The sequence below is a fragment of the Talpa occidentalis genome, unplaced genomic scaffold, assembly GCF_014898055.3.
Source record: "Talpa occidentalis isolate TD23 unplaced genomic scaffold, MPIMG_talOcc4v2.1 talOcc4.3, whole genome shotgun sequence".
NCBI lineage: Eukaryota > Metazoa > Chordata > Mammalia > Eulipotyphla > Talpidae > Talpa > Talpa occidentalis.
In genome coordinates, this window is record NW_023603184.1 from 32,398,953 (window position 1) to 32,423,346 (window position 24,394).

The window sequence follows — 24,394 nt, forward strand, 5'->3', positions numbered from 1 at the left end:
ATTTCCTTTTTGTGGCATATGAATTATTTTTTCCTATTAATGCAACAGATTCAGATGATTTGGTAAAAATAATTACATGCTAATACATTTAAAATATATTTAGCTCTTTTAGCATAATTGGAAAATATTAGGTCAGCGTGATTTATGACATGCAAGTATGTCATTATAGGCTATTTATAATGTAACAAGTAGATTTTTTTTTAAATTACAAAACAGTTCAGTTACAAAATTGACTGTTGCTTGTGGTGGCACTGGGGGGGGGGTCTGGGCAGAGGCTGAGCAATAGCTTGGGTTCTCCTAAGTCAGAAAAACTATGATTGTTAGAAGGTCTTGGGTTTTCCTGGGCCCCTCTATCCATTCTCAAATGATGACATACAAATTCCTCTGCTTTACCCATGAAAACCACAGGGAATGAGTAGTGCAGTTTTGTACAGTTGTCTAGGGGTGCCATTCACGTGAACTACATCAAGTCTGGACCCTCACACTGTCTGCAGCCCAGGTTACACCCCTCTCTCAGGCCCTTTCCTGCAGAGTTTCTGGTCCTGGCTCCCAGAGGAACAGCCAATGCTTATGAGTTTGAGGAACATTTCTGAAGCAAGAGGTGGTTTTGGGATCTAGTCACAACTTCTGAGCATTTCACTGACTTCATGGGAATCACTGGGTGTGACAGAATCTGTTAGCTGTCTCCCAATATCCATTCTTTCCTTTTCACAAGAAGAATTTCTAACAGGGGCTTACATGACTGTCAAGAATAAAGAGGACACTATCTAGCCCTTCTAGGTATGACATGTGGCCAATTTCTCACCAATGGCATGGGAGAGGGTATGTGCAACTTCTGCATTATAGTTTTAAAAGATGGCAGCATGTCCTCCTATTGCTCCATCTTCCTTCCTGCTGGTTTAAATTGACACCGACAGCAATGTCAACAGTCATCTTAAACCAGGAGAAAAGTCACATGAGGAGGCTGGCTGAGTAACATTTTAGAAGGACACAAGGTCTCTGATGACTGCATAGCTTCCATACTAGTCCTGACTAAGTGTGAAATGTCTACTGAAACTACTTTCAGCCTGGGCTCTCCACGCCAACAAATGAACCAACATGTGAATGAAAACATGGGGAAGGCTTGAACAACTCTCATCACCACCTTGGATAAAGGGGCTCTGAATTTCCCCTGATTTTATCATCCTTCCAACTGATGCTGAGAAGGAAGCCAAGACCTAAAGGACCCATCAACCCAGACAAGTCTCTCTCAATACCACCCTTGATTAAGTAGATCTTAGAGACTATACAGTCTTTAAATGTCAAACACCCTTTTTATTTTCTTTTCTTTCGCTTTTTTCTTTTTGTCCACCCAGAGAAGACTTCTGGCTGTAGAAGCCTGGAATAGTATCTGGAGAAGGATGCTGAAGCTGCAAGTGCAGTCATCCGCAAAGAGTGCTGTGATCCATCAGTGATGATCCCAACCAAGACTGAGCAGTTGACATCTCAGATCTAGTCCTAGACAGAACCAGAGCTGGAGCTATTGCATTTCCCAAGGCACCTTCCACTCTCCCACCCTGCCTTGTCAATAGCCATTATTTCAGAACATTGTTAAAGGGCAACAAACACAGCCATTGCCAGCGGAATTACTCTTGAGCTGCCTGAAGATGAATAACGCAGTTTTTATTGTGAAATGAAGAAAATCATCACCCAAGTACCTGTATTGCTCCTCTCAAGTTAATTCCGGTTTCGATGGCGACATAGTAGGATGCTTGCAGAAATGTCCTTTGCAGTAGGAGGGCAAGGAACAGAAGCACCGCTAAGACATAGGCATTGGCTAGGAACTCTTGGGATGATACAAAGTAAACCCCGAGAAATTGTGTCTGTTGGAAAGAGAAGTTCAGAGGTGGCTGTCACTGCCAGCAAAAAGATTAGTGCCATTATTAGTACCTGTGATTGCCCATTATCATGTTTGCAAAGCACTGCACAATTGTTCATGAGTGAAAAACCTGATAAATTCAACTAAACATTCTTCTAACAACAGGAAAGGTTGCCTTCACCCCCTTCACCATCTTCATTTAGGGAAACAGAGCATGGCCAGTTCTAACCTCTTGCCCATACACATGATTCTTAGCACTGTGGCCACCAGGCCCAGGGAGCTCATTCTGAATGGAACAAGAATACATAGAGTGAATCACAGAGCAGCCAAAACCAGAACTGCTAGAACAAATCCCATGATGTGTGTTCTCTGCTACAAAAACGGAATCAAGTGAGGCCTTGTCCCACACTCACTAACAGTCTGCTCTGTAGTAATTTCTGGGTAGATAAGACCAGTGAAAAACATGGTCCTGTAGTGCTCCCAGGCGAGAGACGTGAGCTCAGAGATTGAAAAGACCCAACCCCCGCCCCCAGCCTGATGGGCTCCTGGGACCTCCTTTGAAATGTACGGTTCTCCTGTTGCACCTCCTGCAAGATTTCAGATGATAAACAGTGGGAAAAAACCATATGTTTGGTTTTGTTACTAATGATACCAGAAATAACAGCATGACTGTTTCCAATTTCAGCATCAGTGGCTCCCAGGAAAACTTTGATCTTGATCAAGTCCACGGTTCCCCAGCAGAGCCACATCAGTATTTCCATGAAGAAAGAAGTCTTTCCTTTCTGACTCTGGCCTGAACTCTGCAAGCTATTTGGAAGGGTGTGGGAGCTGCTGCAGGGTAAGGAGTGGTGGGAACAGAGATGAGAAGGCTGAGGGTATGTCCGTGACCATGATCAGGCCGAAAGGGTCAGGAATTGAAGAATCCTCTTCCTGGAGAGAAATGGCTGGATCCCATATACAGGGCTTCCTGGTGGTAGAAAAGTTCCTGCCTCTTTGTTCAGAGCCCTCTAAACCAGCCCTCACTGCTCGGTGGAACTGGTCCTGTTTACAACTGTTTCTTCCTTGCTTGTGGGACAACAGGAAGCAGACACAGGCACATCATGGACACCATGAAGAATTCTAGAAAAAGGCCAGGTTGAAGGCCCTGACCCTGTCTCATCTGCCAAAGTGTCAGGAGAAAAGCAGTCGGGTGGAAGGGCAATGGCAGGCAGGTAGCAGCAAAGTAGACCTTCAAATTACACTGCGGGGGAGAGACCTGACCTTCCAGGGAAATAAGGGGCAGGCTATAATCTTTCTCAGGTGCAGAACTCCATCCTCACAATACCCTGATGAGATGAGGACCATTACTAGCTGAGTTCTGCACATGTGGAAATGCAGTCTCAGCATTGCTGAGTGGCTGAACCGTCACATGCTGGTAAGGGTGAACGTGACCATCTTTGATGCCAAAAATACTACCCTGGATCTCCTATCTTAAGCTTCATCCAGCCTTTTGACCTCGAGTCTCCCATTGTCAGCTACGGGCTTGTGGCTCGTAGGCAAAAGGAACAAGTCCTCTTGGCTGGTTCTGAGTTAAAATTGAAGGCACGTGGGCTTAGGAAAACCTGGTCCTATTTAACATGCCTTGGAGTTCTTCTGTCCTACCATCCTCAACAGAGTCCTGGCTCTGAAGAATGAAGTATATCATTATAAGCATAGCAATATAACACATCATGGGAATTTATCCCAAGGGAAATAATTAAAAATAAGGAAATAGCTAGACATGCAAAGATGTTCTACTTGTGGATTATAAGAGGGATAGTGTGCAAAAATCCATGTAAATGTTCAACCATAGGGAATTGTTAAGTATATTGTGGTATCATCCTGCATTGCTTAACAGTAAGGAAATATTCTGAGAAATGCACTGTAAGGTGATTTCATCCTTATATGAACGTAACAGAGGGTAACGATGGTCTAATGTAGATGGAAGAGCCTACTATACATCTAGACACATGGTCTTGTATGTGGCCCATTATTGACCAAAATACCCTTAAGTGATGCATGACTGTAATTGTGGGAACATAACACACCCAAGAACACAGACCACCATGAAAGCCCTCAAGCAGCATGGAGTACCACTGGGTTTTGTGTCACAAGGATCAGAAAACACATAGGCTGGTGAATGAGGGCTAGAAAAAGACCCAGGGTAAAAATGATGAGAACTACCTTTGATCCCTCACCAACCAACACACCACCCATGCAACCACAATCACTTGCATGGTTCTGAGAGCCTGGACTTTGAGCTTAGCCCTATCTGAGTTTGTGTTTTCTCCTGATGTATTATTCATTATGTCCTTAGTTAAGTTTATCAACCTCTCTGAGTCCTAGTTTCTTCACCTGTAAAATGAGGCCATTAAGGGTTTTTGTCTCACAGAGTTACAAGAATTCAATGAAACAATACAGGTAAAAAAAATAGTAAGCACAAACATGCCATGTATGGTAATTTCTGTATTATTCATTGAAGAATCGTTTCTCCTGTACCTCCTGAGTGTCAGGCATGGAGCTGGGTGCTGGGTACCCAGAGGCCAGATATTACAGTTCCTCTCTTAGGGGACTCAGGATCTTAAGGTCTGAGAAAAAGACAAGGGTGCTTTGAAGGTGCAAACATGAACACAGAGAGGGGGCATCTAATTCAACTAGAGGAAGGCTTCCTGGAGGAGGTGACATTTCCGTTGGGTCTTTGAAGGGGTTGGCAAGGTGACTGAGAAGAGGTAGGCAAGGTGAAGGGAGGCAGGCCAGGCCAGAGATGGGCATCATCAACCCACACACTGTCATCACAAAGCCACAGAAATGCATATAAGTTCAGTCACCCTAATGATCACCACAAATACATGTACCCAAATGGGGACACAGACACCCATGGAAAAAGACCTGCCAAGAGATGCAGGACAAGCAGAAAGACACACATACAAAATCATAAATAGTTCCCAGGAAAACTCATTCAGAAACAAACACTCACAAACCTACACTCACTTTCCCACTGAGGTTTAGAGGTTGTTTGAAGCTTTGGCTCTTAGCTCAGAACCAGACTGTTCTTTCTTTCTCTGCTTAGCTGACGGCCTTGAGCAGTGCTGGCAGGTTTCAGATGCCTGCAGCTCTTGATGAATCCACTTTCCTCACCTCCAGCCAGATCTGTGACATCCAGGGCAGGTGACAGATTGTGCATGGGGGCTGGGCAAGAGATGGGGCAGGAAGGAGATAGATCATGGGTAGTTCCTGCTAGAGCTCAGCTATCTCTGGGGAGTAGCAGAGGAGACAAAAGTGTAAGGATCTAATAGGCCATGACACTGTCAGTAATTAAAGAAGAAATAAGAAATGTTTGCCCTTGGGGATGCCAAGGACAGTATAAATCTTGCCAACTGTGAGTGTTCTAGAAAGGGAAGGGAGGACAGGCCACTGATAAAGAAGTAAACAGTGGGTGCCTGGCTGTGCAGTAGGATGAATTCAGGCTGAGTGGAAAGGACTTTCTCACTGAGCGAGAGAGCTTCCCTCTCTGTAGGCTCATGAAGACCAGAATAGCACCCGTCTCTCTGGACTAAAGCTGCTGGGAGGCAGGGGGATAAAACCAAATGACCTCGATAAATGACCCCTTTCCCCATTTTCTGGATCCAGAAGCCCACATGAGAATTAAGCTGTATCCTAAGCAACCACATGATTGAGGATTCTTTGTGGCTGACACTGGAGGCTATATTTACTTTCAACTCTTGTTTCTATGTCTGTAATTTGCTGGTTGTATCTGGGTTGCAGGGAACAAATATTAAATCTGATAAGGCCTGCTGCCACTGAGGCAGGACCATCTGTCTCAGGGATTTATGTGCTGACAAGTAATCGGGACAAGAGCATTCCAATGAGAAGACAGTAAATTCCAGAATCTGAAGAGAAGTGCTGAGACTCTGAGAGATGGCAAACCTAGTGTTCAGATGAATTAAAACTCTGTAAAGGCTGTTCTCACTACCTCTTTGGCACATCCTGCCTTAGAGCTCTCTCCTTAGGAGAATTCCATAAGAGTTTTGAAAAACACAGGAAGAAGACCACATGGACAAGCTGATAAGAGCTCTGGCCTGTGTCATTTCCCCCTAATATGAACAACTGACCCCATGTGTTAGGATTCTTACTGCCGAGAGTTCTGGGGTAGCCTCTGGTCAGACTAAAACTGAAAGTGACTCTTGTAAACCAGAAAGCTGTCCTTTCCTTTTTCATTTTGGGCCAAGTAAAGCTCAGAGGCTCAAAAGTCAGAGAAAACCTCAAAACCTGCCAAAGTTAAAATAAGTAAAAAGAAAAAAAAAAGGTCTCTGTATTCTTAATTGAATAAGAGATCGTTGCCTGGTCTATTCCTGCTCATCTATTCTGAGAATCCCTCCTCTATAAAGCCAAGCTGTCCACTGGCTGAGTTAGTTACCCCCCAATACCTCCTAATATTATTTAACACACAGTATAAAACTGTGTTATTATATTTTTTTCTCCTTCATTGGGTTCCACAATCCTTGGACTCAGAGATGATGACTTGATAAAACAGTCAATTTAATATCATGGCGGTAAGTTCTAGGGTGATGGTGTCTAGGAAACTATAGTTCAAATCAGACTCTGTCACTGAATAGCTGAGACCCTAGGGGAAGTTACTAACCTCTCTGAGCTTAAAGTTCCTCATCTGTAAAATGGAAATAAAAATACTCACCTTGTAAGTTGTATGGTATGTCAAGTATATCTCAATAATAGAGTGACCAAAAAAACCCCACCACACTTACCCTAAAATGTTGTTTTAAGGATTAAAGAACACAAGAGTAATGCCCACATGCAACCAGCCATGTATTAAGTGATCAATAAGTGTTTGTTAATATTATTAATAATCTTCATCATAACCACTGACTCTCTATTCCCATAGTCCGGCACACAGTATAAACTTGTATGCTGAAGGAATTAGACAAACAGACTTGGAGTGTGTTACATTATTGACTGAAAGTGCTCAGCTGATTAATTATAGCTCTGGAGAAAAAGGAATATAAACCTCCCGAGGATTAAATCATATCTGCAATTCTGGAGCCCATGAGATGAATAACATTACACAAAGGACTGTCATAAATTATTAGAATATCTAATTAGTAATTCTCAGCATCATTTTGGGACTATCTGCTTGTGGTTAAAAGGTTATAATGATTTTTTTCTGGCTGGAAAATTGAAACTCCGAGTCATATTGACAGATGTGAAAAGTTTTCCATTTTGCGACCATCTACACTTAGGTGGCAGTAAAGAAACAGATGAAAAACATCAATAAATGCCTCCCCCCCAAGCGGATGCTATTGCCTCAAGCAGGATAAATAGCCCCCAGAAAGTTGGTCTGTCTCTTTGTCCAGAGAATTTCCAATTGCAGCGTCTCTGGGCTGGGAAGGCCATTAAATGTCATCTAGTCCAAGGACTTTAACTATTTTTAAGAAATGGAACCCCTTTTAAAAAAGAACTTATAATGGGAAAGTCCAACATATTAATAAAACCAGCCAGCTCTGAATGAAATTTGGAGGGAGAAAGAGCCTACCCATGGAGTTTTCCCTCTCCCCTCACCCTCAACCCCAGCCTTCAAGATGTCCCTGCAGAACCTCAAGGGCAATGGACACACAGTATTGAAGAAGACAAATTTCTGCAAAGTTAGAATCTATTAAGATGACAAAAATTAAAAGCCAATACATTCAACAAATCACAGGAGCTCCTGGCACTCAATAAACAAATGCACTTCCAACAACTTTCTGGATGACTAAATACCCAGCAGCGGCATTATGATGGTGATGGTGCGGTCAGGAAAGCAGACACCACACCATAAATCCTCCTGAGTCACCACTGGCCACCTGACTTTTCTGTTGGCTGGATGCAGAGCATTTTCTGGAGGGGATATTGCCAAGGGCTTTGTGCATGTATGAAGAGCTACCCCAGCACAACCACAGCACATATGCATCAGCCTCTCATACACTCTCATGCACAAGAACAAATCTTCCAAAGGGTGTCCTCTTTTACTGCTGGGTGGGCCTACCTTTGGCTGGAAGACATGGTTCTCCTTCCCAAGGTGGTCCACAATCCCGAAGATGCATAGCGGCCCGGCAAAGCCCAGCAGGTCAGCCAAGATACGGAAAGTGCTGCTGAGGACCAGGCGTCTCCCGAAGGCATGGCAGAGTGCCCGCCAGATGGCCCGGGCACCCTGTGTGCCCTGTGCATCCTTTTGCTGCCCAGAGAGACCCACAGCCAGGTCAGAGTGGCCAAAGGCCCATTCATGGCAGGGTCTGGTCTCCCAGGAAGTCCCTGACTCCTACAAGGAGGTGAGCTCCAGGAAGAAATTATGGAACCACCAGGTGCATGGTTGGATGGGCCCTATCAATGCCAACATAGGCCACATGGCAAGAAATGAGATCAGATGTCAGTCCCATAGCTGGCTATGAGCACAGCACTGTACTGAGAGTGGTATTCTTTACAATCACTCCTGACCACCTGCTACTGCATCTGTCTCCGTCTCCCCAGTCCCTCCCAAACCTTTTCCCTCTGCTAGGGCAGAGGCAAAACAAAGGAGCACTGGACTGAGAGTTGGGAGACCCACTCTACCTCCTACCAGTGGTGGGACAGCTCTGGGTAGAACACAACCTTTCCCAGGCATCAGTTTCCTCCTCAGTGATATGAGAAGACCCCTGCCTGGTCCAACTCATAGAATTACTATAAGGAACAGGTCACTAAAACCCAAGCTCTAAAATGCACAAAAATTCCCACCTTTATTGTTACTGAGCTCCAGAAGGAAACACATAAGGCATGGGGGAGTCCAGGGGGTCCTCAGTTTCCCCATCTGGATAATGAATCCGTTAGATCATATGACCTAAACTATAAGCATTATTCTAGCTGCGATGTCCTGGACATTTTTAGATTATCTTTAGTCCTGGACTTTTCCCTGGTGTGACTATGGGCAAGCCTCTTTCCCTTCTCGGTTTCCCTTTCCCCACCTAGCCCGGGGGTTTGAACTAAAGCCTTCCAAGAACCCCGTCCGTGACTCTAACCCGGAGGGTGGGGAATGGATGGTGTGGCTGTGCCCCCACTGACCGCCTGGGCGTCGAAGGCCTCACAGAGCAGCCGGTAGTTGGTGAGGGCCCTCATGGCAATAGGCAGCTTTCCAATGGCTCGGAGATCAATGGGCTTCTTGTGGGCAGTCTTGATGAAGGCATTCATCCACCAGTAGGTGCCTTTGGACAGCAGGTTCACAAAGGGCTGAAGGAAGCGTACTCCCAGGTCCTGCAGATCCTCGGGGGGTTTCACCTCCCTCGGCGTCTTGAAGAAGATATATCTCTGTGGGCACACGGGCCACCAGGGATGGGTTAGTGCAATTTTTATCACTTTCCACTTTGCCCCAGCTAAGGCCTGAGGTTGTAACATCCCACCTTTCACCTCTAACAGGTGGGGTCAATTTGCCTGTTGTGAGGATGAGGGTCTCCTCTCTCTTTACATCTTGGCTCTAATGCCAAGGTCTCCTAACTTGAAACTCTTCATTGAGGTCTATTCTGAATCTACCTGCTGGACTGGGTTGGGTAAGTTGGGTTTCAGAAAAAGCAGAAACCTCCTTCTATAGCGTGTGCTCCAGGAATCTGAGAACACCACCATTTTTTCATGCTGGATTTGTAAGTCATGGAGCCATGCAGATCTGGGTTTGAATTCTGCCTCTTCTGATTACTAGCATGGTGTCTTTGGACAAATCTCATCTAAAATGTCTCCTCGCTGAATGAGAGGGTGACATTTGCATCACAGGGGTGCTATGAGGATCAGTTGAGACAGGAATGTAGATGGCCTCTGTACCCTCCAAACCACCAACTAAAAGCAAAAGAGTTGGAGAAATGTAAATTAAAGTAGAACTTCACATTCATCAGGCTGGCCAAATTAGAAATGGTTCTACTTCCATTGCTGTTTGGAGGAAGGGGAAGGATTTTCCTATTCACTGCTGGTAGATTAAAGTCTTTCCTGAAGATGATCTTCAACACTGATTAAAATTTAAAATACACAAATCCTTTGAACCAGCGACTCCAATCCTTGGACTGTGTTCCATAGAAATACAAATACAATACATGAAAATATAACTGTGTTTAATACAGTATTTGTGAAGGCAAAAACTTTGCAACAAAGTGAATACCCACGCAGAGGGCAAAGTTTGAATTAACTGTGACTCATCTACATGATGGAATATTAGGTAGCCATTAAGAAAACAGAATTAATCATATTAGACTTGAAGGGAGTCCTACAAGATTAAGAAAAGCAAGGTGCATAAAACTGTTTTTAGTATGATTCTATTTTTACAAAATATTGAGAGGCAACACCTGTCTATGTGTATGTGTTGAGAAAAAAAAGCCTGAATAGATACAAGTACATGGTATTACAGTAATAAAAATCGAGGATTGAAGGAGAGAGAGGAAGAGAGGAGGGCACAAATCTGAGAGATGGTAAGAGGGGCATGCAGAAATGAAAAGAAAAGACATGTATACAGCCTCCTTTACTCATTATCCCTCACCCTAGACCCCTCCAAAAAAACAAAATCCTGAGATGCCAGCACCTGAACATTATTTCCTCTCTGAGATGAAACCCAGAATCTTTCACCCTGCCCTCTCCTCTCTCTCTGGAAGCCAAGAGTTGGTCCAATGGATTGTTCCTCCTGAATCTTCTCCCACTGACCTCAACTCCCCTTTGGGGGCAGGACTCTTTCCAGGACTTGGCAGAGCAGCAGGGCGGGGCTCACCCCAGGGACAGGGCACTGATAAGAAGTGTATGCCCTCAGGTACATTTCAAGTGGGCAGTGCTTACCCTCACTCTGATGACATTGACCTCCACAAGGAACAGCATCCCGTAGAGGACCACCAGCAGCCCCGTGAGGCAGAAGCGCAGCTGGGAGAAGCCAATGGCGTGGTCGTAGAACTTGACAAACTTGATGGTCTTGGTGATGAAGGCCAGGGTCCAGTAGACTAACAGGGCTGCCAAAAAGAGGTAGGAGAGGTTGTGTTTGTGTGCACCCATGTGTGTGCAAGTGTGTCAGAGAGAAGAGAGGAGGTGTGTCTTTGCATGTCAACAAGTGTTTCGGTATGAGTGTGCACACTTCTAACTAAAGGGATATGTGTGTGTGTGATTTTTGTATAATGCACATACAATAAAACGTTCATGATAGGCATATTAAAGATATTGTCTTGTAAGTCAAGAAGGTCAGTCAAATTTCCCTTTATCACAAATAAAAAGAAAAATAGGAAAATTATTTCTTGAATTTAACAGTTACAGGCACTATGCCAAGTAAGCACTTAAAATACATTATCTCGTTTATTCCTTCCAATAACATTGTGAGGAAATACCGCCATCATCCCCAACTTAATAGACAAAGGAATCAAGGTTCAGAAACATTAAATAATGGATCCAAGGTCACGCCCAAAGCCATTAAGTGGCAGAGCTGGACTAGTCTAACTCGACGGGCTTCGCACCCTACTTATGATGGCTTCCTGTGCAATGTTCAAGGTGGGAAAATCTTAAAAGTTCTTCAGTCTGGATTGACTGCTCATTTTACAAATGAGGAAACTGAGGTGGAGAGAGGAGGTAACCTGCCCCAATTCCCTGAAAGCAGTGACAGAGAGAGGTTAAGAGTCTAATCTCTGGGGCCTCCCCTGGTGGCGCAGTGGTTGAGCGCTGGGCTGCAAAGCTGCCCGCATCCTCTGTAGCACCGGTTCGATCCCTGGCCACTGGCAAGGGTCCCACATGGCGCGACAGACTTCTCCTGCCGCACCCACTGCTCCCCTCAGCAGTGTATTTCATTGGTCTGCCTGTTCTGTTCCCCGCTCTGGCTCTGGTGAATTTTCTCACCATCCCGCGCTTCTGACTGCACCCAGTGCATGTATAAATAAATAAATAAATCTTTAAAAAAAAAAGAAGTTTAATCGCTGGTCCCCCCAGTCCAGAGTCCACTGCAGCATGATGATGCTCCTCAGGGAGCCTGGGCAGTGGGAGATAGAAAAAAGAGAGCCATGGTCCGCCAAGACATGGGTGCCCTCCAGTAAGACGCACTGTGCTCAGGTCCTATGATTTGATAATGGTGGGACCATAGGTAAGTCATTTAATTCATCCAAGTGTCAATTTCCTTATCATAAAATGGGGGAAATAATAGTACCACCTCAAAGGTTGTCCTAAGAAATGTCATGAAAACAGCACAGTGAGCCCGGCACTCAGTGGGTGCTCTTTGGACAGTAGCTTTTAATGTTTTTATTATCTCCAGAATACAGACTTGGGACCATAAACATCAGAAGCTATCAGGGGCTTCTAACTTCTAGATTCCCACCACTGATAAACCACTGTCAGCTGGCTACAACAAAAGCCAGCAAGAAGTCCCCCTTTAGAAGATGCTTTAAGCACAGGCAGCTCCTTCCCACTCATTCCCTAGATTCACATGCAGATAAGTTCAGCATATACCTTCAAGAGCCCTCTTTAGTGGAACCACAGAGAAAAAGCCTTTTGTCCTGCCCACCATGCCTAGGTGCTCCTGGACATGAATGCCAGGGCATCTCTTGGCAGCAAAGCCTGTTCATAACAGCATCATAAACAACAGCCAAAAGATGAAAGCAACCCAAGTGTTCATTGGTGGATGAATGGACAAAGAAAATGTGGTTTATACAGCTGACCCTTGAACAGTGAGTTTGTACCATGCAGGTCCACTTACATGCAGATTTATTTCTATAAGCACAGTTAGCCCTCCATAGCTGTAGGTTGTACATTCATGGATTCAACCAAACATTATAGAGTCTGAGGATGTAGGACCCATGTTTACTCAGAGCCAACTAGAAGTGATCTGAGTATTCGCAAATCCAAAAAACAACACCCAGGAGAGACCAAGGTGTGACTGTAGTTAAGTTTCAGGGGTTTCAAAAGCTATGTGTAGATTTTTGACTGCACAAGGGATTGGTACCCCTAGCCACTACCACCTTCCCTCACTGAATTGTTCAAGGGTACACTGTAAACACAATGAAATATTATTCACCTGTAAAAAAGGAAGGACATGGGCCTCCCCTGGTGGCGCAGGCAGTTGAGCTCCACGCTGTGAAGCTGTCCGCAGCCTCTGCAGCACCAGTTCGATCCCAGCAGGCGAGGGTCCCACATGGCGTGGCAGACCTTTCCTGTCTCGCCTGCTGCTCCCCTCAGCAGTGTACTTCATCAGTCTGCCTGTTCTGTTCCCCGTTCTGTCTCTGGTGAATCCTCTCACCCTCCCATGAATTTGGCCTATATCCCGGTTCTTGCATAAATAAGTGAATAAATCTTAAAAAAAAAAAAAAAAGTAAGGTCATTCTGACACATGCAACCACATGGGTGAACCTTGAGAATATTATGCTAAGTGAAATTAGCCAGTCACAAAAGAATAAATAGTGCATGATTTGACTTATGGGAGTTTTGTATAATAGTCAGATTCATAGAGTCAGAAAGTAGAATGGTGGTTTTGAGGGGCTGAGGGACAAGGAGAGAGAGGGGAGTTACTGTTTAGTGGGTACAGAGTTTCAGTTTGAGAAGATGAAAGTTTTGGAGCTGGATGGTGCTAATAGATGCACAACAGGGTACTTAATGTGAATGGACTTAATGCCACTAAACTGTGCACTAAAAAGTGGTTTAAGTGGTCAATTTTATGCTATGTATATGTTAGACCGCGCCCCCCCCCAACTGCCCCAGCCCAATCCTGAATGTCTTCGGGATAAAGACCAATGCCTGTGGTGTGAACTTCAAGACACTACCTGGTGCAGACCCCACTGCAGCTACGGCCATTGAAGTTCAGTTCTCTTCCATCCTTAGCACTCTAGCTGCTATTTTTCTCCCAGATTTCCTAATGTACTTTGTTTCTCCTGCTTCAGGATCTTGGCACATGCTAATCCTTCTGCCTGAAGCATTCCCCTCTGCCTGCTCAGTTAGTTTCTACCTACCTTTCAGTTCTCAGCTCAAAGAACATTTCACTGATCTTATCTGGGGTCTCAGATCAAGTTTCTTTTTTGGAACAATGTAATCCATATTGTGGCCCACCTTTCTGCAGGATTCCTGACCTGGGATCAGTCAGCAGCCTCCTCAGAGGACCAGCGGTTCCCACAATACCCCATGCCAGTCAGTTCCTGTAGCTCATGGGGTGTATCCTCTATACTTTTCCCTGTTCTAGAACTTCTGTGAAGGGCAAAGCTAACAAAGGGGAACACAGGGAATGAGACCTCATTCTTAGGACAGGGACTGGTTCATCTACAGGTGATAATTTGTGTTTAAGGAGAGAACATTATGTACTTTCTAAAAGATGAGACTATGAACTTGCTAGATGGCCCCAAAAGGTGTTTTTGGAGAACTGGTTGGCCAGGCCCTGGAGCTCCTGAGGGGTTTTCTGTGCATCAGGAGAAGCATCATAATCTCCACTGAGAGCTCCCTGAAGCATTTCTTAACATCTTCCTCTTTCTTCCCTTTCCTCTTTTTTCTCTTTCCTGCTGCCTGCTAATCCTTCAATTAGCAGAGGGTCTTCTGGGGTGAGGGGTTCACCCCAGAACTGGGTACCCCAGCTCCTACCTTACAGAGAAGGCAAACCTATGATTAGCTTGAGAGATAACCTCTACCCCTTCACAACTCTCATACTGTCTCTGGCTTAGCACAGAGGGTTCCAGACACCAAATGTCAATTAGACACTATGACAGCTAAAAATCATAGTCTGACCTAATAATGCAATCTGAACATAGCCTGATGTACAGCCCTGGCCTTGGACTCAGCCCAACCCAGAGGCATAGTCTGAGATCCTTTAGACATGTAGTCCCAGAAATGGTTAAGAGCCTGCTTAGGTGCCAAGCTCCTGAGATCTAAACTTAGCTCTGCCCCTTCACTAGGTGGGCAGATTAATGCACATCATTAACCTCTGAGCCTCGGTTTCTTGATCTATGAAGTGGAAAAGGCAAAGGTACCTACCTCACAGTGTTGCTGTAAGGATTAAATGAGTTATTAGATGCAAAATGGTTAGGATCGTGTCTGTTGCATATAAGTGCTAAATGAGTGTATGCTGTTACTCTTTTTAATCTCTCTGAGTTTCAGTATTAACAAATGTAAAATGCACATGGCAACAGTCCCAATAGGGAGATTGTGGGAATCAAATGAAAAAATGTATACAAAGCCCGGCACACAGTGCATACTTGTAAATGTCAACAGTCATGCTGTTGTTTCTGCCTGGGACCCAGTCATAGTGTCAGAAGCCCTAAGTGGGCATTCCTTCCTGATGTTCCCTAAATGCTGGCAAGCTACGGGCTCGATCCTTGGGCCTTTCTCTTCTCTTTCCAGGTGACCTCACCCAGGCTCAAGCAATAGAGGCCACCTATAAGCCCGTGACTCCTGAATGTACATCTCCAGCTCTGACCTTTCCCTGAATGCCCGACTTGTTTATCTCACTGCCCATTTGACACTCGTGTTGGCTGTCTCAAGGTCAACATGCCCCAAGCACCTCCAACCCCTGCTCCTTTGTCACGTGTATTATTAATACCACCTTTCACCCAGGCACTCAGAGCCCGAGCCTAGGAGACTTCCTGACACCTCTCCTGGCCCCTGACCTCATCTCCTATCATTCTTCCCCTGGCCCATTTTGGCTTTGCCCACACTGGCCTCTTTGCCAAGTTTTTCCTATCAGAAGACCTTTGCAATTAATGTTGCATATGCATGAAACATTCTTCCTCCAAATATCTGCATGCTCATTCTTATCAGAGATCTTTCTCAACTGCTTTATAAAGTAAGTACATTACCATCACTCTCTACATCTTATCCAGTTTTTGTTTTTTTTTAAAGATTTATTTGTTTATTTATACAAGCACTGGGTACAGTCAGAAGCGCAAGAGGGTGAGAGAATTCACCAGAACCAGAGTGGGGAACAGAATAGGCAGACTGACGAAATACACTGCTGAGGGGAGCAGCGGGCATGGCATTTGGGACCCTCACCCGGCGGCAGCCGGGGATCGAACCGGTGCTGCAGAGGCTGCGGGCAGCTTCGCAACCCAGCGCTCAACCGCTGCGCCACCAGGGAGGCCCAGTTTTATTTTCTTCATAGTATCATCACTACCTATTTGTTTACTATCTTTGTCTTCTCTCACCAGACTGTAAGCTCTAATTGGCAGGGATTTTTTTCTTCTCTGCTTTTAAACTTATAGTGCCTAGAACAGTACCTGGCACATAGAAAGTCCATAGCAAATATTAGCTGAAGGAATGAATGAAGTACCTAGCCCTTTCCCACACCCTCTCTCTCCTACCGATCAGCAGCTTGGGGAAGTTGGAGGTCTCGATGTTGTGATAGTAGACCACGGAGGTGACAGCAGCCAAGAACGCCATCCCAGCCGGCATGTACAGGTGGAGATGGCGGGATTCAGTCACCCTGAGATGGGGAAAGAGAGGGAGAGAGAGAGAGAGGATATGGATGTGCTGAGTACCCCAAAAGGCCACAAACTTAGGGCTTAGGGCTCAGCACACAGTAGGACATTCAGATCATATGCCAGCTCTACTCCATAGATTGGTAGCTCTGCCTAGTCCATCCCCCAAACACGCCTCTTACCTATGGGCCTGGGAGTCCATACGCACAGAGATGCTCTGAGGACTCTGTGTTCAGGCTTTGGATTCACGGCCTTCTCTCCTTGGTCTCATGCTTTCAGAACCTGACATCAGAAAGCCAGCCTTGGCAGTCACAGCTGCAAAGCCTCTGGCCTGGGAGCACTGTCCCTGGTGTGCCTTGGGCAGGCCAGGGCCTATACACCACAGCTCTCTTAGTGACAGCCCCATTGAACATGAACAGCATAAGTCAACACTGGTCCCTCCCTGGGAGGCACAATAACAACCTGATAGTCAATATTTATTGAGCATTTACCCTGTGCCAGGCACTGTTCTCAGCACTTGATTAACTCACTTAATCTTCATACAATCCCCTGAAGTCAGTACTCCAAGTTTCCTCATTTTTCAGTTGAGGAAACTGAGCCACAGGAGGACAGTAATAAGCTCAAGGTCACTGCCTTTGTTTTATCCTTGGAATAGGGATGAAGGCAGCCCAAACCAACACACCCCTTCCTCACCTAAACTCATAGAGACCCTGGTGGTGGGTGGACTCTGGTTTGGTGATAAGGCTAGAGCTCACTCCCAGACCTCAGGGCTCACCTTAGTTGGCCCCAATCATGCCCCTCCATGGCTCCCTTGTACAGAAAGCAAAACCCACACTCCTCCATCTGACATCAAAGCTCCAGGTGATGTGATCTCAAGCCACTTTTTCTGGCGCTGCAGACTGTTCTTTCTGTTGAAGTCATGGGGGGGGCGGGGAGGCAGCCATGCTCAGAACTAACTGACTGGGCCATCTAGGGAAGTGACAGTGCAGATGAACAGAAGGCTGAGAAGACAAACGAGTGAGCAGAGAGGAGGCAGCATCAGGCTGGATGTAGGAGGATGAGCAGGAGTTTAACAGAGAAGGAGGGAGGACACGAGGAGAGCCATGTAGGGACCCCCAAGTAGTCTGGTAGGACTAGGGTGCTAGTGTATAGCCGCTGTAGACTACTCACCAAATACCGTGTTTCCCTTCATCTCTGCCAAAAGAACCACACATTTGCTCCAGCAGCAATGTGCCCAGTCCCAGGGACTGGAGGGCAATTAGTTCAAGTAGTCAAGCAAATCCACACCCTTTTGTCAGTGACTTGTTTAAAGGTCGCCAGATATTACCTGGTTCTGGCCAATGAGATGCAAAGGGACATCTACAGAGGATGATCTTCAGCATAAAGAAGGGGCAGGCAGGGACCATGGCCCCTCTGCCCTAGCCACCTCCTTCCCGAGTGAAACCTGCAGCTGAGCAGCCTCTTGTGACCATGGCTGGGCACACAGGATGGTGTAGAAACATGGGAAGAGGCTGGGTCCCGATAACATCACTAAGCCACCAAACCAACTAGAAATGGCAACCTTTTGCTTTCTTTCTAAGTGAAACTGTTATGATATTCTTTAGACCTCAATTAGTGGATATTTGAAGCAAAAGACTGGTACCGAGGTAGGAGACCATCAGTCCCTAGTAACACAGAGAACAACCACCCAAGGGTCATTGAAACTCCAGCCTTTCTACTCCTTGAAATAATTTTTATTCTATACTCCCTCACACATTTTTAAAAGACATCTGAATGTCATAGCATATGTCTCAATAAATTCTTTTTTTTTTTTGCAGCAGGAGGTAAAAATGATAAACATTTTATAAAATTAAATTAGATGAATAACTGAAATAAGTGTTTTATGACATGACTCAATAACATAAGTTTGGCCTGCTTTACTGAACAATATACACTGAAATAGGTAAGAAACTATGTAAAAGTTTTATATCTGGGTTCTCCCAGTGGATGGTAATCTAGGAACATTCTAGTTATGTTGCTAAAAACTTTCCCCAGTAACTTATACCACTTTGGTTATTCTGAATTCAGTATCACACATAGAAATAATATCCAAAAGAATAGAGGAAGCTCTATAAGGTTAAAAGACCTTCATCAATCACTAAATAAGCCTTACCTAAATTAGTTCTGCTTTTACCAGCCCCCACTCCTACCTGCCCACTAGACTTCTAGGCAGGTCTGCAATCCAGGTCAGGTAGACTGGGGGGGACCACAGGGCAGAGTCTGTGGCTTTTCTTCTGTCTGCTCCCTTTCCCTGTCCTTCCTTCATGTTTGCCTGCCCGAGTGTGGGTCCACAGATGGAGGCCAGCAATGACCAGGGAACGAGTGTCCAAACAGGAAGGGCTGCCTGACAGGAAGGGTTGACAGTTGGTAGGAAGGAGTCCCGGGATTGATCGATTCTGTGCTATGTGACCTCACCCAAGCCCCATGAAGCTGGCAAGGCAGGAGTTATGAAGCTCACTTCACAGAGAGAGAAAGTGAGGCCCAGAAGACTGAGTGACTTGTCCAAAACCCCACAGTGAGCACCCAGCAGAAGCACCAGAGGAAGACCCAGGTCTACCTTTTCAATGAGCAGGTGCTCTCTTCTCAGTCACATTGCTAATTATAACTTGGTGAGTATGTCTGGCCTGAGGGTTCACGAGGCAGCTCTCCCCTTTCCAGCATCTGTGCCCCATTGTTAGGGGGTGCTGTGAAGTGGGGGGTGGGGTGGGAGGCAGACTTGTCACCTGCTAACTATGTGGCATCACGCCTTCTGATCGTCCAGCTGGTTTGGGGGACTTTGATAACCAGGAAGAGTCTCAAGGCAAGAGGTTATCCCAGAGATGACCACTACAGCCAGGATGCAGGAATAGTGGGGGTGTGGGAGAAGGAGTGAGGGAGTGTGTTGGGCTGGGGGGGGTCCCTATTCCTGTCATCCAGCTGCAGGAGCCAGGACTGGCAGGAGTGGGGTCTGAGTGTAGTCTGATACCACTGAGAGTGCTTGGACCTCAGTTGGGACCTCCACCCTCCACCTCTTCACCCAGCCAGTCAATGAGCCTTGTCAATTTCTTCACTTGATCTTAGCCAAAAGGCCGAGAAGCGATTTGTCAATTTCTTGATTCTTCTTTGGTTAAATGTGTGCCTCATCTTCCCTTCTTCTGCACCCCTAACTGCTGGCACACCACTCTGGCTGCAGTTATCTCTCATGTAGACCACTGCAAGTACCTTCTAAGTGATGTTTCTACCTCCAGCCTGTCCCTGACTCAGAGTTCTCACCTAAAAATGCTGTGCTGACTATATCTGTCTTCCTTTCTAAACTAACAAAATTCCACCCTAACACCCAACCTGTCATTCAAAGCCTTCAGAAACATGCCCCCACTCTAATTTCCAAGGCTCCAAGCCAAGATTCCCATGGCTTCCCTGCATGTGTGTCCCTGGCACTGCTCCACCCCTACCCACTTTCCCCAGGGAGGCCTTTGTTCCGCCTCCCTCCTACCCCAAGGGCCCTCCTACTCCAGAACTCCTCTGCTGTCAGAATCCTAGTCATCTTTCCAGGATCAGCTCAGAAGCTCTCAATCCGGATGCCTGCCCATCCCTGCCTTCCTCTCTCCTCCCAGAGTACTTCCTTATAACATTATTCATTTTTTTCTCTTAAGGAGTCAATAAATGTTTTTGGACTTCATCATGTGTTTCGCACTGTGACTACAGAGATGAATAAAACCCAAATTTCTCTTGTAGTGTTTTCTGACTCAGGGGAAAATGGTTTTGCAAATAGCTATAACTTTAAGTAGTGTGATCTGTGTTGTAGCAGAGTTATGGGGAGTGTGCCATGGGGCCCAAAGGAAAGGTGGGTGTGGGGTGAAGTCCTTGGGAATGAGGCTAGAGATAGGGGGACTCACTGCGAGGACTCCCAACACCCAGAAAAGGACCTGGGGTCTGTAAACAAGTGGGGACTAAAGAAAAGTCATAACCAAGAGTGATTTTGATTTTTTCAAGAAGGGAAATCCAGCAGCTTGTGAAAGTGGCTGGATTTTTCTCACAGGATTTGGGGCACTCCAATAGGCCCTAGAGTTATTTCACTGGGTTTTGGCATGTAGATCCATCCTCCCTCTACCCTGTTGCATGGGGGCAGGGTTTGGGTCTCCCTTGTGTCCAGTGCTTGGCACAGAAATTCTGGCACACAGGAGATGCTGGTTAAACATCTGCTGGATTTATTAGTCAATGATACTGGCTCATAGAATGCAGGTGAGCTGGGGAGGGGGCAACACCCCCACCCCCACCCCCGGCCTTTCCAGAGAGACCCTGGAGCAGATCTACTCTCCTGAGTCCTTCTAGAGTCACTCACCCATCAGACAGGATGCCTTCTGAGATCTCACACACCAGGACAAAAAGCAGCATGAAGGTCAGGATCCAGCGAAGGTTGTGCCCGGGAAAGTGGAGCCATGTGCTGTGGTGGATGTGTACTTTTGAGCTCTGACTGCCCCATCCTGCAAAGAGAGATGGGAAGATGTGGGAGGCCTGGCTCAGCCAGAGGAGGGTGCATGAACTCCAGGAGAGTGCTTGGACATTGGGTCCATGGAGAGGGGGCAGAACCTACCCATCTGTACACCTGTGCATGAGGATGCCTGAGCCTGGCACTTGTGCACTAAATATCCAAACAAGAAATCTGGAGCTGCGCAGGCTGACCTATGCAGGTAACCCATTTTATATGCTGACCGCTCATGCCACAACTTACCACATGAATAAACCATTTGACTGAGAACAGAAGTGTGAGTGCTGGTACAATTTCTGATACACATTTGAGAGTATGTTGCATATGATTCTTTTCTATTTCTGTCTGTTTATCTTTGTCAATAACATCTCTTTGCTTCTGCAGCATCATCCTTTAAATTTTATGACAAATTTTCCTTTCTTCCCAAAAGCTGTATATGAATATTAAGATCTGTTTTTTTTTTCCCCTCCTCTCAAAATGAATCAACACATTTTGGAGAGGCAAGGAACACCCAACTAGTTGACAGAGCTTGGGAAATTCAAGATCTTGCAGAAAGATCAAGGGGACCCAAGTGAAGAGGCATGCTGGGTGGCCCCTTCCAGCCACCATAGCCAACTTTGCAGACTGCTGCTTTTCAAGTAGGGGCGTTGGGGGCTATATCCCTGAGTTGGTGCTGCAGGGCACCGAGCCTGAGAAGTTGCCCTCTGGAGACCTGCTCTGCTGGGGTAGCAGGGGAAGGGGAACGAGTTTCTCTAGCTCGGTGGGGCTCTCTGAGGTACTGACCGCTGTCTGGCTAGCCCCTGGGAAGTACAGGGGTTCGCAGGGCCTACATCCCGGGCTCAGGAGCTGGCGCAGGCTGCTCTGTCCTGGGCCCTGCTGCGGTGACAGGAAGGGTGCCTTGGGGGAGGGGTGACCTCGCTCCGAACGCACAGCCCCCCAAGGGCATCGCCTGACCCCCTCCCTACCTTTCCAGAGCTTTCACAGAAACCTCTGCTTTCCCTCTTTTCCATCTAACTCTGGCCGGGTGGTGGCAAAACTTGGGGGGAGGTCCTCTGGGTGAGGATCGGCCTCTGTGTTTGGTGCAGGTTTGGGGGTGTTACAGGGCATTATCGGGGCACCCGGGGCAGAGCGCGTAAGTGCGGGGGTGAGAGTCCTGGGACTACAGAGCAAAACACAGAACAGGGGCCCCCCCGGGAGCCAGGCGGACGGCGGTCGTGGGGACGCCAGGGGACACCGGGAGGTGGGGCGCCCCGCGCCAGCTCTCCCCCCACCCCCAGCCTCTGCCTTCCCCTCCGCCTTTGCTGTAGGCGCCCGCTCACCGATGAACAGGATGGGGAAGGTGATGAAAAGCAGGAAGACGTGCGGCACCACGTTGAGCGCATCCACGAAGCAACCGTTGTTGAGGACGCCATGGTCCACCCGGTAGGCGGCGGAGTGGTTCTCGCTGCCGCAGAAGGCCAGGGGCATGGCGGTGTGGGCTGGGGCTCGGCTGCGCCTGGCTCCACGCGCCTGCGGTGCCTCTGTGCCTGGCAGCTCCGCGGCCCGGCCGTCAGGCCCCCGCCCCCGCCCCTGCGGGCCCCGCCCCGCCCCGCCAGCGCTCCCGCCACCCCCTTCCTCCCTGCCCCCCACCCCTGCTCCTCTACCTGCGGGGCGGGTGCCTGCAGTCCGACCTGCTCGTGTTGGGGTGCGCTGTGCCCGCGTCCCGCTGCGCGCGTGCGCTGGTGAAGAGGGGCAGGCGGACTGCGCGGTGGGTGCGCTGGGGTCTGGGAGGCAGGAGGGGGCTCGTGGGGGTCCGGAGTGGGGGTGCTCGGGGTCTTCAGTGTGAGCTCACTGGCCCCGGGGCTGAGATGTGAGCTCTCTTGGGTCTGGTGCCCGGGGATGTAGTTAGAGCGGAGCAAATCCCACTCCACGTGGATACGAAAAGCAGTGAAGAACTTCAGCTTTGGGCACGGTGGAGCCCTTGGTGTGTTTGCAAAAGTGGTCCCAGGCGCCGGGCATGGCTGGATGCTTTCCCTCCTTACCCATCGCTTTCACTATTTAGGATCGCCCAACAATCCTGTCAATTACAGAGCACAATTTCTCCCATTTTTCGGATGAGGAAATTGAGGACAGTCAATCTGTTAAGACTGACCCAAGTGGTCTCACTGGGGTCAGTGAGGGAAGCATTATTTGAATTCGGTTCCTCATCTCTCCACCCCTAATGACAGCCCCCCACCCCCTCTCCAATCTCCCTCAGGCAGGCTTCCATAACGGTGCAATCTCAGGGTGACTGGCTGGTGAGTGGATAGGGTGAGTCCTGGTGCAAGCCTGGAAAGCAGGTACTTGTGGAACTGTATCCAGCAAAAGTAATGGGAGGCAGCCAGGCGGGGTGGAGGCACACCCTAGGCTGTATTCTTTACCAGACATAGGCTTAAGGAGTTCAAGGACCTGGTGAAATTGTAAAGAAAAATGCCAGGCATTGCTACTCTTCTAGTGAGAATAGACTCAGATCGATGGCCAAAAAAATTTATATACTATGAAGAAAGAAGACAACATGGAATTTGGGGTTAGATTTTAGAAGAATTTCTTGAGTTATGGTAAAAGAGTATAAATGCATATGTTTGGGGGAGGTTGAGCAGGGGACATCAAGATTTCCTCATCTCCTTTCCCTGCGAGCTTCAAGGAGCTTGAGACTATTCAAAACCTTTATAGGACACTGTTAAGCACCTCAGCTCTGCCTCAGGCCCTGGGAGAGACTAGGGCAGTAACAGGTACCAGGATGGCGGGCTCATGATTTTTGGGTAAACAGCTTGGAGTAGGCAAGAGTTTAGGGTGTGGTGGCCTCATGTAATTATTGACTTTCAGAAATCTCTGAAGCTGAAAGGCTTTTCCCACAGCCTCAACCAAAATAGTGAAAACTTGGCAGTGAATTTCCAGCACCAAGGACAGGAGTTAATTAACCTGGGTGAATACATCTGCTGAAAAAGTGATAGCTGCCAAGTCCATGTAGCCACGCGGGAAAGGCTTAGGAGATCACGTCAGTTGAAACAGCAGGTAACACAATTGTTTGTTTTCTATGATTATAGACATATTAAATATGTATGCTTATTTTTAAATTATTTATTTATATATATTTTACAACATTGTTCCTCTTTGTACAATGTTTGCTTTCTCTTCTCAGGTGTAGTCCCTGTAAAATTCCCACCACCAATTCACCCGTGCAGTATCACCAATGTCCCTTGTGCTCTTCCCTCCCCTGTTTTGATCCCTTTCCTTCCCCCTCCCCTGCAGAGTGTCTCTGATTTATAGTTGCCTGTTAATTTGGGTTTTCATTTATTGTTATTTTTTACTGATTCCTTATTTAGTTCCCCTATAGTCCTCCTATAAATGAAGCCATCCGATATTTTTCTTTTTCCTACTGTCTTTCACTGAGCATAATCCCTTCTAGCTTCATCCATGTTATTGCAAATGGCATGAGCTTATCTTTTTTTTTAAGATTTATTTATTTATACAAGAACGGTGTACAGGCCAGATGCGCGGGAGGGTGAGAGGATTCACCAGAGACAGAGCGGGGAGCAGAACAGGCAGACTGACGAAATATACTGCTGAGGGGAGCAGCGA

The 24,394-nt window shown here is 46.9% G+C and overlaps 1 protein-coding gene across 2 annotated transcripts in view; it reads right to left on the minus strand.

Annotated features, from left to right (window-relative positions):
• Positions 1-22,316, minus strand: part of ABCC8 (ATP binding cassette subfamily C member 8) — a 72,119-nt gene extending 49,803 nt beyond the window's left edge. For both annotated transcript variants that reach the window (XM_037522723.2, XM_037522722.2), the window contains exons 1-7: positions 22,114-22,316; positions 20,648-20,789; positions 16,171-16,292; positions 10,706-10,872; positions 8,963-9,205; positions 7,914-8,102; positions 1,698-1,862 (exon numbers count right to left, since the gene is read on the minus strand). In XM_037522723.2, the coding sequence (XP_037378620.1) occupies positions 1,698-1,862; positions 7,914-8,102; positions 8,963-9,205; positions 10,706-10,872; positions 16,171-16,292; positions 20,648-20,789; positions 22,114-22,261 (1,176 nt within the window). In that variant the 5' untranslated portion in view covers positions 22,262-22,316. The remainder of the gene's footprint in view (positions 1-1,697; positions 1,863-7,913; positions 8,103-8,962; positions 9,206-10,705; positions 10,873-16,170; positions 16,293-20,647; positions 20,790-22,113) is intronic.
• Positions 22,317-24,394: the final 2,078 nt, after the last annotated feature.